Source organism: Epargyreus clarus, unplaced genomic scaffold (genome assembly GCF_041222505.1).
Source record: "Epargyreus clarus isolate Ecla_fem2 unplaced genomic scaffold, WU_Ecla_fem_2.2 ptg000023l, whole genome shotgun sequence".
Classification (NCBI taxonomy): domain Eukaryota; kingdom Metazoa; phylum Arthropoda; class Insecta; order Lepidoptera; family Hesperiidae; genus Epargyreus; species Epargyreus clarus.
This window is the reverse complement of record NW_027332230.1, coordinates 11,203,720-11,224,161: the sequence shown is the minus strand read 5'-3', so window position 1 is coordinate 11,224,161 and position 20,442 is coordinate 11,203,720. Positions and strand designations below refer to the sequence as shown.

General features: G+C 34.7%; 1 protein-coding gene across 1 annotated transcript; it reads right to left on the bottom strand.

Annotated features, from left to right (window-relative positions):
- Positions 1–3,225: 3,225 nt before the first annotated feature.
- Positions 3,226–17,882, bottom strand: Ac13E (Adenylyl cyclase 13E). The gene is made up of 8 exons (XM_073085321.1): positions 17,534–17,882; positions 16,521–16,880; positions 15,277–16,283; positions 14,713–14,967; positions 14,264–14,638; positions 10,463–10,836; positions 7,982–8,179; positions 3,226–7,554 (listed from the first exon to the last, which is right to left on the bottom strand). The coding sequence occupies exons 2-8, from the start codon at positions 16,805–16,807 to the stop codon at positions 5,728–5,730; spliced, it is 4,323 nt and encodes a 1,440-aa protein (XP_072941422.1). The 5' UTR covers positions 16,808–16,880; positions 17,534–17,882; the 3' UTR covers positions 3,226–5,727.
- Positions 17,883–20,442: the final 2,560 nt, after the last annotated feature.

Below are 20,442 nucleotides of genomic sequence, written 5' to 3'. Positions count from 1 at the left end.
CATTGTTGGTAAGAAATAAGTAAGTAGGTTCGGATGTAGAGCGGCACAACAAAAATAAATCTTACACTGATTACTGCACAGCTCTCTAATCAACCTTCTACTTCCTTTCCTAGTAATTGCTAGATACCTACATCTAATCTTAGAGATCGATCTGTTTGTTTACCAAATTATCAAAGGATTCTCGTTCGACATTGCGTTAGCCGCATTGAAACATATTTGTTGTTTGATATGAATAATATTAATGCTTACTAAATTCGGTCGAGTTATTTTCAACATAGGCTAGGGGCCTGCATAATTAAACAGAAAGTGTATCTTTTTACAATATTGATGATGTAATGTAACATAAGTAGGTACAAGACGTCATAAGTTCCTACCTTATAACAGCCATAGGTACGCGGCAACGTTTTAGTTTAAAGTATAGTAATGTATAACAACAAAAGGTGTTCTAACTTAGCTCTCCTAAGTAGCAACGCATCTGTAATCCGCTATATCGGCTAGGAGTCCCTTTGAAAAACTCAACGTTAGGTAGATTACCGTCCCATTTACTACACTTACCACAGATACTTACATTCAAAAGCAACTAAAGCACTCTTTGTTTCAGAGCTTTTCAGCATCTGGCCAAAGTACTTGCGGCAACGAAGGTGATCTGCCGGACGCGCCGGACCAGTCTGCAGTGCGCCTGACGATGGAGAGGACCACGCAAACCGAGACCAGGGTACCTCGTTGGAGACAGCTACTATACTGCTTGGTTGGGGACGATCAGTACAGACGGCAAAGGGAGCGAGAAGCTGGTGGTGAGTCAATATTAATATCTAATCGTTTATAATAAACTATTTTGGTCTAAAGATACATATTTACATATTTATTGATTAAATTTTAATTTTATTGTCACAAATTGAAAAGGTTGTCTATTCATCTTTTGTACACAAATAATTATGTTAAAGAACATTATCTAAATCTCTGGCGGACTATGGGGGTGAGGGGGCGACAAGGGTGGTGCGACCCGGGTCTGGTCCTGAGACGCCTCCAAATGTCTACAAGTTCCCTTGTAGACATTTGTAAAAGGTTGTTAAATAAGATATTTATTAGACGGGGGGCCTCTATTAACATTTTGACCCAGGCCTCCGTGCTTAATCCGCAACTGATCGAAACCCTTACGTACCTAAGTCTGCTTTATTTACTTGTAACATTCGAACCACGAAATATCCCCACCCTAAAATAACTCCTCTACTTCTATGGTTAACAAAGATTAGTTACCAAATAATTTCTTACAGGTACTCGTGGCCACATCAACAGCGTGTCGCACATAGATCGGGCTTCGCGTATCCTGTTCCCGGCGTCCTTCGCTCTGCTGAACCTCTTCTACTGGCTTATCTACGCTTTTGCTCATGACGACTTCGCATGGAGCGACCACCCCATGCACTCGCTTTCTCATCGATAAATTCAAAATTATTTCAAATAACCTGAAGTTTAGTTATATTTTGCATGTTAGAAATTTTAAATTTGCTTAAATTTAGATGTAACAACGTAACACTTTTTATATTTAAATCTAGTAGGTACTAAGATGAAGCATGAAGGTATTCTAAGATGGTCTCTACAGTTGACATAATAGTACATTACAATACGAGGACGAAAAATTTTTTTCTGACAAGTGTGAGTTTGCAGGCCGAGCCGCAGGCGAGGACTGCAATCACACGAGTCAGAAAAACATTTTTCGTCCGCGTGTTGTATAAAATTTTATATTACGGGGTCGGAAATGGGGGTTTTGCGCACGCGAAGCGTGCGTAAAACGTCAATTTACGCACGCCGTGATATAAACATTATTATATCACCCCTAAATAAATTTCAATGCCTCTATTAGATACAAAAGCCTTTCTTAACACATCTTTCAGATGGTGATGGGACTACAGAGACACGAAACAAATTGTTTCTATATCTATATTCGTCTATATTCGTCATGATAGTCCAGTAGCATCTATCTTCCTTTGAACTCACTTCGGGGTCACACCTGCGATTTAAGTCATGACATTCAGGGTAATTTTAATATTTGCGAAATGCCGATTGCATACGAATGCCACTAGCGGTGATTATTGGTCCCAGATTACCTACTTAAATATATAATTTACCTGCATATGATGCATGCATATGCATATGACTTATAGCATTTCGTGGGCATAGCTAAATTTGTTGTGTAGTAAAATAACTTGATGTATACTTCTACCCTAATCGTCATAGATATGTGAAGAATAGATTTAGAATTTTCGCTAAGTAGATTGTTTAAACAAATGTATATTATGTAGGAATCACGTATCTTAGTAGGTATTTTAATAACACTCTGCATATTCAAAAAATAAGCCAATGATACGTATTTAGTTATAATAGTTAACTTCATCCTTTATTGAATTCATATTTAATAATAGCCAGTGCTACCTGTACCTAAAACATAATAATAAAATAATGTAATATACGTACGTTGATCAGTTTATAATACATACAAAATAATAAATGTTATTTTATTGTAAAATTAATTGTTTTATTCGACAATATAATTATAGATGATCCTAATTCCCAATCATAGAGTCACGTTATTATGAAATACTATATATAAAAAAAGGACCTATGTCCCATCCAAACATGAATATTGTTTATGCTTATAGGTAATACGTATAATGAAGGATATATGTAGGTACAAACAAATATATGAGACACACACTTCCACAAATGTCCCCCACATACCCCGTATTGGTAATATTTCATATAATAAATTATTTACTCTATCGTAGGTCTTTGATGCGCAACGCCTAAGGGCGTAGGTACAATAAACGCAGCATTTTTGGCACCCTCATTCCGGTTGAGCGCCCCAATACATTTAATTGCTTTCCGGTGTCCGTCTGTCAAATACTTCTAAGAAATGTTTGAGTTTACTCTTTTTTTACTATAATTGGAAAATGGTTCCTATCCTTGTTTCCTGCTTTTTGACAATCCATACTATTGTTAACTCGTTTAGGTATAAGTATTATATTATACAATACATAAATATGAAGATGTTAAAATATTTTTTAATTTTCAGTTTACTAACACAGAAATATTGACAAATATTTATTTGATAAAGGTCAATAATTAATGAGTAAAAGGAACACGAAAATAAGGCAAACTAGATCCTATGGGAACTAAAAGATACACCCGTTTAGAAATAATTCAAAAGTCAAATAAATAACTCGTAAATATTATACTTCACTTTATTTGCGGTGCACAATTGAAAACAAAGGAATACCAGAATGTCAATAATAAACCTTAAATATTCACACATAGGTATATTCGTTTTAGTGTTGGAAAACATATAAAGTAGGTATAATATGGAAAAAAACATCTACAAAGTCATAGCAGCTCGTACAGTAGTATATAGCAAGTTCTAATGTATAAAACAGACTTTCACGATATCGTTAAATATACAATTTTATTAAGTTGTAAAGAGAGCAAGACGCTTACAAGTAGGTATTTCAGATTTGGTCCAACATACGGTGTAAATACTCCACAATATTCTGAATTCCATTATCTGAATACGACACTCCATTAAACTCTTCATACAATAGAAAATAGACATTTCGAAGGCAAATAGTTTAAATACAATTGGAATGTATAGTAAGGCTTTCGTCATAAGTATGAAAAATTCGCGATGTATTGAACAAATTCGTCACGTGTATATAAATTATATTTTTGAATCTGAGAATTAATGGTAACTAGTAAATACTTATTAATATTCAATGCTATTCAACACATTACCGTAAACATATGTTGTGTTAAAAATACAACACTTAGTAAAAACTAAAATGCTTCAATTTCAAATTCCTATAAGCGACAAATACAAAATCTTCTATATGATATATTGTTAATAAATGTATACGACATTTACATATATTATTTTTAATATTTCGACAGTTTAATTATGTGCCACGCCTCAGTTATGTTGAAAAATACAATGAATCCACTTATGATATTACTGGAACACTTTTTTACTTCGTTGTTCTGAATGCAAAAGTGAAGCATTTTGTTTACAGCTCATAAAATTAACTTGCACTTTATGAAAAATGTTTATTTTTATAATTCGCGCCAAACTGCTAGTACGCTCTGAAATTGTTGCGAACAGGTGTAGTCATACAATTTGCAATGGCGACGCGATTCATTTCTATATTCAGAGCGGACTCTCAGTTTTACGCGGACTATAACGGACTAACAGCAGCAAATGTTTTCAATAATAACTTATTTACAGTAATTAAAGTTACAGTAAGTACTTTACAATAAATTATTGACATACATACTGGTACTTATTACAATAACATTAAAACAATGCTAGTAGATGCCAAAGAAAAGTTTTAAATCATGATCTACATTGGTAAACAGAATGGCTATGGGTATTATAATGACGGTAAAAATGATATTTATAACAGAAAAGTCATCGTATCGAATAAGAAGCCACATAAATATCAATACACATATTTAACAAAATATGACGGATTTAAATAAAATAAACAAATTCACTTGTAAAGGCAAGAAAGACATAAATAATATGCAAGATAAATAGAATTATAGACATTTAGGAACTAATAAATAAAATGTTTGCACTAACCCTTTAGAAAGTCCTTCATATTTCGAAATAAGTATTTTTATAAGCTGAGCGTGAGGTTAAAGAAGATTTGGGATTTGTAAAAAACAAGAAAATGTTAAGAAATTAAAGATCACAAGAAGATCTTATAGATAGAAACTCTACATAAATAGTCAATTTGTTATAGATCTAAGTTCTACAAAATGTTAGAACCATTAATTTATTTCGAATAAATACATCAATTTCACTAATTTATTAAAACAATTTTCAACCCTATATCGTATGTAGTTTTTATTTGATTTCTATTTACAATATAATTTATATTAATATTTTTGAGGATGTTTACTCTTATATTACAAATTACAAAAAACACGGGGTTATCCAGTTTTAAAAATGCTAAAAGAAAATACTTAAACGTGTATGGGAGATGCCATACGCTTAAATTATTATCTAGATAATAAATCTGCCCGAGAATCGTACCTACAACCCTTTGCATAGAAAACGTATTCTTATCATATTACACGAAGAATTCTACAAATCTAATATCTAACATCAAATAACATTCACTATGTTAAGTGTTTTTTGTATAAATATATTTTGTGTGTGTAACGTACATACAAGTTAAAATTTTAATGCATTAATATTAGATTACCAAATGAAATGACAGCATCATTGTAATAGTAGGGTTTATTATTAATTTAAATATCTATTATTCGAATCAACTGCAAACGTTAAGCGAATCTCGGTAAATCAATAAATAACATCAAATAAGACACCATTTTCACTCATAAATAAAACTGGATAGCCCCTCTTGATTCCAATCAGACTAGACAACTGGTCATTAATTATAAAAATCGGGCAAGGATTCCTACTCAATCTCGTAGTCAATAAATTAGTCAGAATACTTACAGATCATGAACGCTGCCTTATTTTCAAAACAATAAATTATTAGGATTATTACGATGCTTAAAGAGTATTTCAAGCGATTACACTTTCGAACACGTACAATAAATAAAATTAAGACGACATTTCTTACTATATAAATAGTTTACCCATTTACATTACCATATACAAGTATAAATAGTTAAATCACAGATTCTACGCTTCTTTATAAAATATTTTGTCTACGTTTCTTTTTTGCCCACGAGGAGATAAACATTCATATCATCTTTGCCCTTGACGTAAACGCTCCCGCGGGGTTCGAAGTCGTATCTTTGGGACAACACCGGTATACAAGCTTCTCCAACTTGTATTCTCTTCGCCACGCCGGTGGAATCCATCCTAGACGCTATATTCACCGCGTCACCCCAGATGTCGTAATACAACTTCGTCGTGCCTATAACCCCCGCGGTAACATCGCCAAAGTTGTAGCCGATACGTATAATGAAATTGAATTCAAGCAAGTCCTGATTGAAATTGTCCACAACTTTTTGCATCTCAATCGCGAAATCCATCAACTGGTACAAATGTTCGTAGTTGCTCCGCGAAGCATGTCTCAGGTCAGGATTCAGTCCGCTAGCCGCCATAAAAGTGCTGCCGATAGTTTTTATTTTCTCAACATGCTGAAATTCCCGTCTTTCCAACAACTCATCAAAATCGGCAATCAACTCATTGAGTACGCGAAGATACTCCTTTCCTTTAAGGTAAGACTCATCGTACATCTCATTAAAATTGACTATACTAGCAAATATTATCGCCACGTCTTTGTGGTTTTCAGAATACTTCGCCGTATTCTTCAGCTGATCGGCGACGTGTCTCGGTATAATATTGTGCAGCAACCAATCCGCTTGGTTCCTCATTATTTGGACTCTTTGCTTGTCGCGATTCGCCACGACGTTGCTATAGAAACTCAACCGGTAACTAATCTCAAACTCCCTGTTCAGAAACCACACCAACATCAACAGTAACACCACATCTAAATATAGCTCCGTGAGATGCATCTTGTGGTGCATACCCTCGACGATAGTGCGATTGCTGCTATCAAACGAGTCTTCCAAGGACGCATTCGTTAAATTTAAAAAAGTAATATTTTGAGCAAATAAACGCGCGCTCAGCTGTTCGTTAATATCAGTAGCTAACATATGAGTATTAGCTTCGTGACAGCCGAACACCGCGAGAAATAGGAACAATCCAGCGTATAGCGAGACCAGAGTATTTTTTACAAGCCAACTCATTTGAGTGAAATTACAAAAATGTACAATACTTACGCATAGAAGGTAAACATAAAACGACTGCTCGCCTCTCAATATAGTCATCGTAGTGTTTTGACAGGAGAAGTTAATTAACACAGCGAGAATTGGTAAGCTAATTAATAAGCTGCCAGACAGATGCCAGGGATGCCAGGCGGACAACTTTCTGAAGATCCTAACGGACCTTCGAATGGTGTCGGTTATCACAAGCGGATTATTTTTCGTCTTCCACTTCAAATAATGTCTGTACACGCAGAGCGATATCGCTATGGCCTCAATAACAATGAAGAAAATAATCCATCCCATAGAATATATCCATTCCTTGTATAGTACCAATATAGAGGTCGCGACCGCTAAAAAAATAATTGCTGACACCAAGATGTCCAATGCGGTATTAAACCGTGAGGTGGTGAGAGTGGGAGGGAAGTCCTCACTGTCGTCGCTCCGGTGCGCTTTATCCCGATAATGGTTCTCCATTTCGGGCGCCTTGAAGAACAACGTGAACCTATTAAGAGGAGGTTGGACGAAGTAATTTATTCCGGACCTGGCGTTGTCTTGGACGCATCGAATTAGTTGTAGATCTGATTGTTTTCGTAGTTTCTGCAAGGATTGCACTTGTTTTTCGTTTAACGGCGGTGGAAGTCGACTTTTAGATGGGACATCGTTCAGCGAAGATTGACTGGAAGTATAGTACCCGGACACCCTGTGTTGCATCATATCGTTTTGTGACGTAGCTAATGCCGCATGGTTGAGAGCAAAAATCTGAAAAAAAACATTTTTCCATGTCAATACTTATGTTGTAAAGTAATTAGTACATTATAAATAATTTGCATGACAATAATTTAATTTAATACATACAATAAACCTGCAATATAATATACATGTAAATTGTTTATGTGTAATTATAAATTTTCGAACATAAATCCGAGACAGACAAATTTCTTTGTAAAATTTATCTTAGTGTTTTAACGACGAATGCAGAATTCAGTTACTTGGAATAACATTTAGATTGTTATAATTCGCTCACTCATTCAGAAACACGGTCATTGAAGAATGGAGTACAATTGTCAATAGAGAACAAAAAGAAACAAAAACCTACTACAAAGGCGATTTGTTTTGCAATATTTTGAAATCACAAAAAAGGCAATTAAACAGTAGGTATGATGGGTATATACATTCAAATAACTACCTGTTGTTGTATACTGGAGCGGCGGCTGGTGCTCCTGATGCCGGAGTCCTTCCGGCTGTTGATGGAGGGGCAGAGGCTGACCACGTCGTCGGAGTGCTTCGCGACATGCGTGGGCAACGGCAGGTTCAGCCGACGGTCCTTCGGCCGGACCAGGTCGTTGTTGGTGAGCGTTGAGCTACGAGCGCGGGATACAGGCACCTACAAGTTTCAATTAAGAAGTTTGCTATCAAAATCAGCCAAATCAAAAATGGTCTTTTTAAACTATTATAACTACATAGGTAGAGACCGCGCAAAACTGCTAGTCCGCTCTGAATATAGAAATTAATCGCGTCGCCATAGCAAATTGTATGACTACACCTGCTCGCAACAACTTCAGAGCGGACTAGTAGTCTGGCGCTGACTATACCTTGGGTAATACTGTGAACAACAATATGTAAGTGCTGTTATTGCAATATATGAATAGATATCAATTATTCAAATTTAAATGGAATTTCTGACAACAATACGGTCTTCCCCATAATCAAGCCTATAACACTTCGTGTGTCACTGCTCGGCACACATCATCATGGTTTGGAGTATATTACTCGACACTGTTCCAATGTGATTTAATCCATACCAATACTACTAATTTATTTTTTTATAATATAGGAGTACCAGACGAGCATATAGTTCACGTGATGGTAAGTGGCTACTGCCACCCATGGACATCTGTAATCAACCACAGATAGGATTAGACATTCCCACTTGAGGTCGGCCACACACGCGCCGCTACCTCTGAGGACTAAGCTGGAACGCCTCGGAAAAGTCTGTCTCCCTTACCACACCCTTCAAACCGGAACACAGCAGCGCCTAACACTGCTGTTATTAGGCAGAAATAGGTGTGGCGGTGGTGGCGCAGGAGTCGAACCGCAAAGGATTCTACCACCTTTGCTAAATACTTAACAGGCTTAGTGTTTCTAACAGTATCCCCGTTTTACTCGTATTAATCCGCGACCGTGAAATATTAGGAAATTCAAATATTTCTTTTAAGTCGATGCTTTCCAGATATTTTTGTATGTCAATTCGTCTAGACGTTTTTTATTTGCACGATCCCAACTGTAGAAATACTAAAAAATATTAAAATGTTTGCATGTCGGTCCGTATAAATATTTTACCCCGAAACGATTAAAGTTCAATTGAAAAACACAGGATGCACGAAAGACCAAAGAACTTAAAATGTAGTTAGCGGAAATCGAACAGGTTAATTAGGATTGGTAATTAGGTCATATTTTGAAATAATGCACGACGGATGTTGACTGTAGCGTTCGAACGCCAAAATAAACAACGCGTTTTGGTTTCTACCCACTCATGTACCATAAAGAATCTTAAGAGATATTTCTGCAGTTATTCTCCTTTGGCGCGTTAAAGACAACATCGTCATCTAAATCGACACCATAGTTGACTGGTAGATATCGCAATTTTGCAGAAAAGGCTACCAATAAAGTCATTTTAAATATTTTATACTCACGTATGATATTATGATATGACACGATCTACATACATATGATATGATACGTAGTTTCGTTTTATATTTTTTTGGTTTGTAATAGTTCCATTTTTTTTTATTAAATGCGTCATACACACATTTTTTGTTTATTTATTTATTTATTTACATATTCTCTTCTATTCTCGGCATCCATAATTGTGTAATAATCAATGACCATGACGACTATTATGTGTACTGTACAGTACATTCATATAAGTATTATCCATTCATATAAGTCTTATTGTTGGGTGGTTTAAAACACCATGTTGACCTAGCGTAGCTCGGTGCAGAAATCAATACGATACTATCCTAGTTTTGTAGTTATACTTAGTACCTATGAACTACTGCAGTTGTTCGCGAAATAGCGAACGTAATAACGTTTACTATAGGAAGTTTTATATGATCTCCACTTAATATTTTTTGTTTTTTCAAAGGACACAATATTACAAACTCGAAATATGTTTTGTTTCAGATATCGCACCAATGTTTGTCTTATGCAACGTTTATGTACTCGCCAAGTACAGACGAATATGCGTGAATTCGCGTATGTTTAAAAAATTGGTATATTATTCGAATCAGCTTGCTCGGGTCTATTTACGGCGCGATGTGGATTTTTAGCGCGAATCTGAAGATTGTACGCATTCCATACTAGATATTGTTCGACAAGTTATTCGCAACTATGTAAAGATTGCATTTTAAACTACTAAAATATTGCCACACAAATACCACAATTTTATTAAACTACTGAGTATAGTAATATTGTGGTATACACCATGTAACAAAGCAATAGTGAGGCACTCCAACATAGTCATTACATCAGTCAGATTAACATGACATACCTCTGATAAAATGCGATGACAATGGGCGGCAATGACCACTTACTACCATGTGGACTACATGCTCATTTGATTTCCACTCTTATAAAATAAAGAAAACTTAATTTCGTCAATACTTACTTCAATATTAGGTCTACCGTACTGCGATCTGTAGCTACTACTTCTAGCAAAAGGCGACATATTACTTCTAGACTGGCTCAGATACGAGCGAATATCAATAACTTCCCTTTCAAAGGACGCAGTGTCTTGTGGTATGTTAAGCTTACTACTATGAAGCGCTTTAGCGTTCTTATTGTCTTGAGATTCTATCACTATAGGCACTTGGTGGTAGCCATTATTCGACTGGGCACCGACGTCACCTCGCTCCAGAAAGTTTATAGATTTCTCGTTGAAGTCCTGCTTCTTAATCTCGTGAAGGGGTGTGTCTGAATGTTTTCGCAGAAACCTCGGAACTTTCCAATTTCGCAGCTTATTCGTGTATTTACCGTAGCTTCCTAAAATCATACAAATCGAAATAAGTGTTGAGTCGCGTGTAAGACCAAATAAAGACTCATTTCAGGTCGTCAGGCAAATTCAGTTGCCCGAAGGCGCCAACCCCGTGTAAACACTTAATTGTTTGAAGCATGAATTCGAAATTAAAAGTCGATCAGCGAATGAGCCGGGCGCCTTCAGTAAAAGACTTTCTACCGAACATTTTTGCATCGATATTGTACCTTTACTGAAGACGACTCGCTTTTGGCGAGTTAAAACCGCTTGCCGTCGGTGGCAGTCCGAATGCAGTCGAGTTGATAAAAGCAACGCTCAGACTCAGCGACCTTCTGTAGACGAAGTAGTTTACCGAGTACCCAGTAATAACCCAGTGTAAACGAGCCCTAAGTGATTTGAGAACGCGCTAGAGCGTGACGCGTAAAGCAAAATAATGTTCAATGTTTTTAAACATACTCTACTTTAATTTGTACAACGTCTCGACATATAAAAGGCGTTTACGTTAGCAAAAACATTATAAATATGAGCGTACGTATATCAAAGTTTTGCACTCAGCGCTAAATATTTACCTAGATACTGTAAAGCAGTGTCAGACGAGTAATACCGACTGCTGGATGTTTATCTAACTCGTCATGTAAGTGGACCCAAGATATTACGCGAACGAACTACGTATTTATCGAACAATCACTTAGCACTTGTATGCTACTGGATGTATAATGATAATAAAAATATAGTATGAGTTCCATTTACATAGACATTATCTATCAATTTGTGGATAAACGTTAACTTTGTAAGATTTTTCATGGATCATAACTTTTGAAGCCTGGCCTTTTTATCACATCTATATGAATATATAAGAAAATATATATTTTTAATTTTTGTTTGTATGAACTATCATAGTTCATACAGACAAAAAAATATATTTTAAAGATATTAGCCACTTCATAGTGGCTAATATCGGATAGCGACTAAACAGATTTTGACAAAAAATTCAAGGAAAGATATTTACCATTTCACCCTACTACGGAAGGTAATGTTTTTCGAGCGTAGGACCTCATGTAGGTATCTATGACAATGTTTGTCACGCCGTACGCGTAAAAACGGCTTGACGGATTTGAATACACGAAGTTTCGTTCGATTCCTCTTAATTGTAGGAGTAACATAGACTATATGTTTAAAGAGTAGGATTTTTCTTTTTAACATAATTCTCTTATCTCTAGTTATACCTAAATACTGTAAGGAACATCTAGAGGCAATTTTTATAGCCAAAAATATTTACGATTTCTGCGTAAAAATCAAACACGTGCTGATGAGTTACAAGTTACAACGGTTGTAAGTAATAAACTTATCTATTGAACTATTGTGACCGTGCAAATAAATATGTAAGTAATATTGTAGACGGATAGAATTTATCAATTTAATTAGCAAGAATGTTGTTACTTACCTACTTATGCATAGGTATATAATAATATATAGATGCATAGCTCATGACCTTTAAATACTGACTTGACTGATATCACACAACATTACATTATTATTGCAAACTAAAATAAAACTAATACGCTCATGCTTATGTGTTATCGTCATTTTTTCTTAGTTATACATAGAATGAAATCCGTCTGCGTGATTACCTACTATAATACGTATGCATGTTTATCGAAACATTTTTATAACGTTACTAAATGACATAAAACTATACCGATACGGTTGTAAGAAAAAAAATTGTTTAAAAAAATAGGGGACCGCTCGTGGCCATATTTTGCACACATCCGCAAACGCTCCAGCTAGTGGATAGGTTCGTGTTATTCTAACATGTAACATGAACGTTGCACGCTCCGCGGCGAGCTGTAGCACGAACGCCACGCGGCAGTGACGATGTTCGCGCGAACACAGCGGAGGATAGCGTATTCGTGGACGCAAGCGCAAACTCAGCGCACTCATACATATTGCGCTCCAATATAATAATAAATAATGGAGTGGTCATAAATAATGAAAATGAAATAAAATACGTGACGTATTAGCTATAATGAAAATACCTATAATGAAAATGAAATAAAATAAATGACGTATTAGCTATTTGGTCTGAGGGCGACGTGTTTGCCCAATTTTTATTAAAACCAAGCAAACAAAACGGAGCACGCGTGATTCTTTGGATGTGCGCGTACCGTCGCGCGGTTAGTGCGCAAACAAAGGGAATACCCAACTTAACCGATATTTTTCGCGATAAAGACATTTTACAAACAAAGTCTACATGCCTATAAAATTTCGAGGAAAATAAGTATAACCTCAATGACTTTACTAAATATACATTGACACATGCAGAAATAAAAAACCCATTGCGATATCCGCGTTCCTTAAGCTATTTATAGATTTTACTATAGCCAGCCACCGGATACGAACAGCCATTAACATCAAAGAAAATCAAAGAGATTCATAAATTGTAATAGACAAAATTACACTTTTATTACACAAGTAAATAAAATAAAAGTCCTGTCAAATGTGTTAATGTTCTACATTTACGATATTTTTTACCAAATGAATTTGCATGTGTTTATGCAGATAAGCGTACTATCCTCGTCTCCGATTTATACCATTTTTAATAAAAGGAAAGGCTTTATTTATTTATTTTGTTTCGGTAATAACACGAATTAGTAAAAGGTTTGAAATAATCTACCTAACTACCAATTGGGCCTCACGTATCTACATAACGTTTATAAATTATTAATCGAAATTAAAAATTATGCGCATTTTACGATTTCAAAATTACGGCATCTGAGAGCATTGAAAAGAAAAAAATCCTAATTATTCTATCATTATGCCTTCTTTACATCTTGATTAACAATTTATCTAGTATTTCATCGACACACTTTACTCAGTAGGTACTACTGAGAAACATTAATTCATTTGCGAATGAATTATATTAAGTTCACTAGTATTTTAAATAAATATTTCCATAATTACATACATCAGTAATTTTCCATGAGCAATACTAATTTATTCGTCAATTTTAACACATTTCTTAATGTAAACCCATTACCAGGGTCGTCACATACAAGAGGCGTCACCTCGGAGCAATTAAGTGTCACATTTATCATCTTATCAGCGACTTGTGCCTTATGCCACTGATAACAAAGACTTTTAATAAATATCACGGGTTTCTTATATCTACTTGTACACTATCAAAACAAAACCAAAAATAAATCAATGTTAAGGTAACAATGATTTGCTATGTACTTTTTGATATACCAACTATATCCATAAGTATATTTACTTATAGATATAGTTAGTGTAACTATTTCTATAAGTACCTTTAAACAATAGGTACGTCGAATTTTAAAATAAATGACTTACTGAAATTGTCATGTGAAAAGATTACGAACAACTCGAACTTTTACAGTACATACTTATGTAAAAAATAAGTCAAAGTAAACTTACCGACTGATGTTGGACTTTTTGATGAGTTATCATTCCTTTCTGTGAACCCTTTGTCTCTTTTTTCCTCTAATTCTGCGTCTGAGTCCAATATACTAGGCAATGAGCTTGCCTTAGTGCGAAAATTGAATGGATTTGGGGATAGGAAATTACTGGAATTGGAATCTGTTTTACTGGAGCTATTCCTTTCATCGGTCAGTACATCGCTAGTTTTAGCTGACATCGGTAGAGGGGAGTGGTTGAAGGATAAGACGGATTGTGGGGACGCTGCGGGGGATATAATGAGACGTAAGTTAACAGGATTCGAAGGAGTGAGACACTGATCATGGTCGTATGGAGAACTCATCTGTCGGCCCTCAATGAAGTAGGTTTTATGACCTGGACATATAAGGTGTTTGAAATATTCAACAGCTTAGGTAAACATGCAACGCACACAATGAAAGAACACTTACCGAAGACCTCTTCGCCCTCCTCCAATACATATGACCCGCCGAGAAACGTGCTCGTTTCCTCTGAGATGTGCACGCGCCCTGGCTTACCCGTAGATTCCATTTTATTAGCGAAAGTGACGTCATTGCTCCAGACGTCGAATTTAAATCTGCGTGTGCCCACTATTCCACATAATACAGTTCCTGTATGAACGCCCACTCTCATATTGACACCCTCTCCGCGCTCTCTATCGAACTCTTGAATTGCCTCTATCATACCTAAAATGAGATTTAGGTTGGTTTTTATACCTTCGACATCGTACTTTTCAGACACTGGACTTAGAAGACAAGATAATATAATTTTATTCTACGTGTATGAAAATATGTATTCCGTATTACCACCGTGCAAACACGCGTCGGGCCTGACCTAATATTGTATAGAAAAATATGATTTTGTATGTTTCTGGATATATAAGGCCTTAAACGTGTAAACGTATCAATTTAATAAAAAGATATTTTTTATGAATTTACGAGAATTATATCAGATAGTTGTCGTAGTATATATACGATAAATAAAGCATTACTCACCTAATCCCATCTCAACACAACATGTTGCATGATCTGGCCTTGGCTCAGGGCAGCCAGATACACAATAATAGCAGTCTCCTAGAGTGGAAATTTTCTCGCAACCGTGAACTATGCACAATTCATCAAATTTTTCAAATAAATCATTCAATATATTCACTAATTCTTCAGCACCCTTGTTACTAGACATTCTCGTAAAGCCAACAATATCAGCAAACAGAATGCTTACGTTATCCATAGAATTCATGTTGAAAGGTCTAAATAGTGACTTAATATCTGAGGCTCCAGGGTTCGATGTTCTTGGATTGAGGGGATCAAGAGTCTTAAAATTAATGTCAGATTCCTGAACTTGCTCCTCCATTAACCAGCTAGCAAGTTTCGGCGGCATCACTGAGTGTATCATTTTCTCCTTCAATTGTTTCTCCATTTCTAATTGCCTCCTCACCAATAAACTCTGCCCTACTTTCATAAATGTGCCGCGCATTCTCACGAAGGTCATTAAATAAATATGCACGCCAATAATATGCACACAAATCTGGAGTAGTATTCTCACAAACATCCCAGGATATTGCCATTCTTGTTCCGTCAAATGTAAAACTATATTTAAAATTTCGAAGACTACTGAATATAGCAATCCTATGATAACACAGGCAAAAAGTGGCAACGGTGTCAAGGTGTATATAATCAATAAAATCTCAATGCACATAGTGAAATGTCCTGATTGACTTATATCTGCAGCCTGGGAGAAATATGTGTCCAGTTGTGTAGTTAGAGTCACCAGGGACAGACTGAGTGTGCACAATGCCAGTGCAATTACCAGGGAGAGTTTAAATGTGTATATCTTGTAAATATTAGTGAATGTGACAAACAGCATAGCACAGGTTATTAAGAGGACTCCAGCAAATATTGAACACAGAAATGGCCATTTTATTGTTATGCCATTCATGCCAAGGACCACAAAGTAGACAAACCATGATACAGAAAATATCAAAATATACAAAAGTGCAAATCTGAAAAAGACAAAATAAAATAAATCAGAACTCTTTTAAATAGTATCTCAAAAATTCCTGCATTGTATTAAACTAAGGGAAATTATTAGAAGAAAGTATATCTGATAAATTACAGTCCAAAATAAATTTCATGACCAATTTAGGGATTACAGCAAACAACAAAAATAACATTAACATCAAACATACATAAATAACAACAATACCTTATAGGGTCTTTAAATATCAAGAAAACCATACCTGAATCTCAATCTGATCTGTCTGAAGGAACTGCTCCTGTATTGACCCTCGAGTATCTCTGAATCGAACCTTGGGTTCCACCAGGTCCCCGGGGCAGCTCTTTCAAATGCAATGGGTATAGCAAACCCACAGCAGTTTGTGGTGGGATTGTTGTGGGCCAAGTACGCCTGGACGTGTGGTGCCAGCTGGATCTGTGCGTCTTCACCTTCAGAGCATTCCGCCTCGTGTTTGGCATCGTAGTGATCAGACCCATCATGGCAGCTAACACAACCACCTTGTGTACTCATTGTTTATCTACCTTTAGTCATGACATCATGCATTTCACAGCCATTAATATGCAAGGGGATGAATATTGTCCATCTGTTCAAAGATAATAATATACTATTTATTTATATAATACTTTTAATTACCATTACTAGTTACTAGATGGTAGAACTGCATGCAAGTGCTTTTACAAAGTTGAAGCTCCAATGTTATTGCCTTATAAGGTATGGTATGGAAGACAAGACTTTCCAAATTGTGTATTTCCACATGTGCAACTGACCTTATGTAGTACTCTCATCCTACTAAAGGTTGAATGTATACATCTAGCCAACTGAAGTACTTGTTAACATGGTTAATCTCTTAATAAATAAATGTTCTCATAAATTGCAGATATTTTCTTAAGATAGATCAAATAATTTGATACTTTAAAAATCATTGTTTCTTAATAAGTCAATTGTTAAAAAATGTTTTTGTGCAACATATCAAACAATGATATATTATTAAAATTATACCATCACTTCAATAAGTTTTCTCTACAGCAAAGCTAAACATTCACAAAGGCACTTAGATTAAAGTACTCTACAGATATTGCACTACTCCAAAATAATCATACCCTGTTATAGTTTAACTCGAACTCTTTGGCACTCAGTCTATCTGTCTAGAATTAGCTGCAGTTCAATATAATACCGTTTTTATGAATTACTATAACACTAACAGTATTTTATAGAATTATTATCCATAACACTTACCATTTTCGAACCAAGGTTATAGATTTATGATTTAGCAACACTTATTTTAACACTAACATTTATAAATTACACCTCTTGTTAGTCAAGGGTACAAAAATATTAATCTCATCTCTATAGACAGATTTTTTCTAGCGTTCATTTAAATAATGAATTATCTGAATCTGATTCACTTCGTAAATTTGGCAATACACTTCTTCACAGTCTTAAATTTATTTTAATACATAATAATACTCCACTGCTTGCACTATCCTATTCTATTCCATTTATTTCCATCCATTCAATGCAATCCAATCCAACAAACAAATTCAGATTTCAGTCACACATAAATTCAAATGACAGCTCTTTCTATGACAGAGATGACAGTCTTAGATTGAAAACCACAGATAATAATAGAATATACATGACCAAACCCAAAACGACAAACGTTCACCGTAATATTATAAGTCCTATTTCTTGTTTAATTAATTAATATTATAATTAAATTGTAATAGAATCGGACGGATTTTCCACGAGTTGTAACTATGTAAATTACAATATTAAATGATTTGAATTTACCATAAATTAATAATATTTTTATCTCACTAATCTGTTCAATATGTGTATGAAATTCATACCATAAAACTTCATAAAATTACATATAGATTGATTGATTGATATCTTGTAATTGTGTGACAGATAATATTACTTATAAATATGGAAGGTTATGATTTCCAACTCGACAAAAATCCCTCTGATTTTACTCGAACTAACCTTACTGTAATCTAATCTATGACTGTAATACATTATTTCGTTAATTTGTAACTCAAAAAATAACTATTAATTACAATTACCAACACTTTATATAACATAAGTACTCCTTTTATTATTTTTTTGTGTAGCTTTAAGTTTTAGCTAACTTCGAACATTTTTGGTAAAACCAACTATCAGCCCCACCCACAATCCAAAAAAAACAACTGAAGTGTAGTAGATCATATTACAATACCACACTTTGATCCATATTTCACCTTTATCAACCATCAACCCTTCATATTTTATAGAAACAAATCTAATAACTTAGAAATGGATTTAGTGTATATAAGTAAAACTGGCAGTACTTATATTGTTAAACTTTTTATTACAATAATAAAAAATGCTTATATTTATTATTTCTTATATTATATATTCCAATGATATCAAATATATTCTATAATACTCAACATTATAGTAAAATTTTCACAATATCACAACAAGTAAAAATAGAAAGACAATAATATCAAATAGGTAAAGTTTCATATCAAAAAATATCTATAGAGAGATATTATTATTGCCCTTTTAATAACAAGTAAGGCACAATGGAAGCACCATATTACTATATTGCTTGTTTCTTTCTATAATAAAGCAGTTAAGTTCCTTAAATATTACATTTTGGTGTTAAACTGTATCAATATAATCCCTGGGTATGGATTATAAGCTAATAAAAATGGGGAGTAGCAGTCCTAAGGAAGGCTACAAATTCTATTGTATATAAGGTTTTATATGTTTAAAGTGTAACTAACAGACACCATGACCATCCTATTGATTCACAATTTTAGAAAAAAATATAAATGTAACGAATGTGGCTCATGTACTGACTGCATCAATTTAAGTTATTTATAAATTACCTGAATTAATTATTACGTTATATAAATTAGCAGACCTAAATCTATGTTGTTTGATTAACACAATCTTTGGATTGCCAAAACTATCTTCCCCATTCTTATTTACTTATCTGACGAAAATATATCTCTAATCATTGTACATTCCATCTAGCAGAAAATCCATTCTTTTGTAATGTCGATTTTTCCAAGCCTCTTGGCCTCGCTTCAGGCCCATGTAACCTATTACAGCAAACATAGGAACCACCAGTATTGTAATGACGATAGGCATAATCATGCCTGGATGTCCATTCGAACTCATTTTGTGTATTTTAACAGTACGTTCATCCAAATCATCTACCACTGGATCATTATTCATTTCATCTGTTTTGGCAATAGCTTCTGCTGAGAGGATTGGTGGTTTATGAATATGTGTTTTATTTACTGGAGTACTGGAGTCAGTAGCGTTAAAAACAATTTTAGTATTATTCTGCACAACATTCACATCGGTCTTTACTATAGGTTGGGTATCATTACTCTTGGAGTCATTTTCTTTTATACCCAAATTTACGTCTTCAATATCATTTGAAGAATTAAATATAGCCCCTTTTCTTGCCTTCACTTTGTTGCTACTGATTTCCTTTGCCGATATCATAGGGATTGATGCATTTTCTTTAGGAAGACTTAGCGCAGGCGTGTTCGACAATATTGCTCCACCTTCACTTGGAACAGTTATATTACTTGCTTTTTTATGTGCATTGTGTGGTATCGGGGTAAGCACTGGTGACGTTAAGTTTGTTGTTCCTTCTGCCTTATTCAGTGTGTTTCCATGAACAAATGGAACAATTAGGACATACGAAAAAAGAAGACCTACGAACATCTTTCTTTAATTTACACAAATACATTCAGTTGATTAACGCGTATTTCACAGATCGTATGTATAAATATCTGATTTTGTTGATTTTAACTTTAAAAACACATTAAATATTCAACCTCTTTGATCACATTTCATCACAGTGCCGATTTGTAGGAAAACTCCGCTTTAAAATACTTCACTCTCTGAAGTTTGAGGAAAACTTTGTTATTCTTGGAAAAGAACAAATAAACAATCTGTGGGAATAAATAAAAACTGTAGGTACAACTTGTACCTTTAATGGATATTTCCACAGAGTGCTTTTGTAATTTTGTAAATATCTGAGTATTTTAGTAAAATTGTAACATTATTTTGAGCAACACAAAAAATGACAGATTGAGAAACTCGGAAACGTCATCTCTTCTACGCAACAAGCCGGAGCT

Coding starts and splice junctions, on each gene's coding strand:
- Ac13E (XM_073085321.1), bottom strand. CDS start 16,807: ATGAGTACACAAGGTGGTTGTGTTAGCTGCCATGATGGGTCTGATCAC. Junction 16,284..16,520: donor CAGATCAGATTGAGATTCAG/GTATGGTTTTCT, acceptor TGTCTTTTTCAG/ATTTGCACTTTTGTATATTT. Junction 10,837..14,263: donor AAAAAGTCCAACATCAGTCG/GTAAGTTTACTT, acceptor GTATGATTTTAG/GAAGCTACGGTAAATACACG.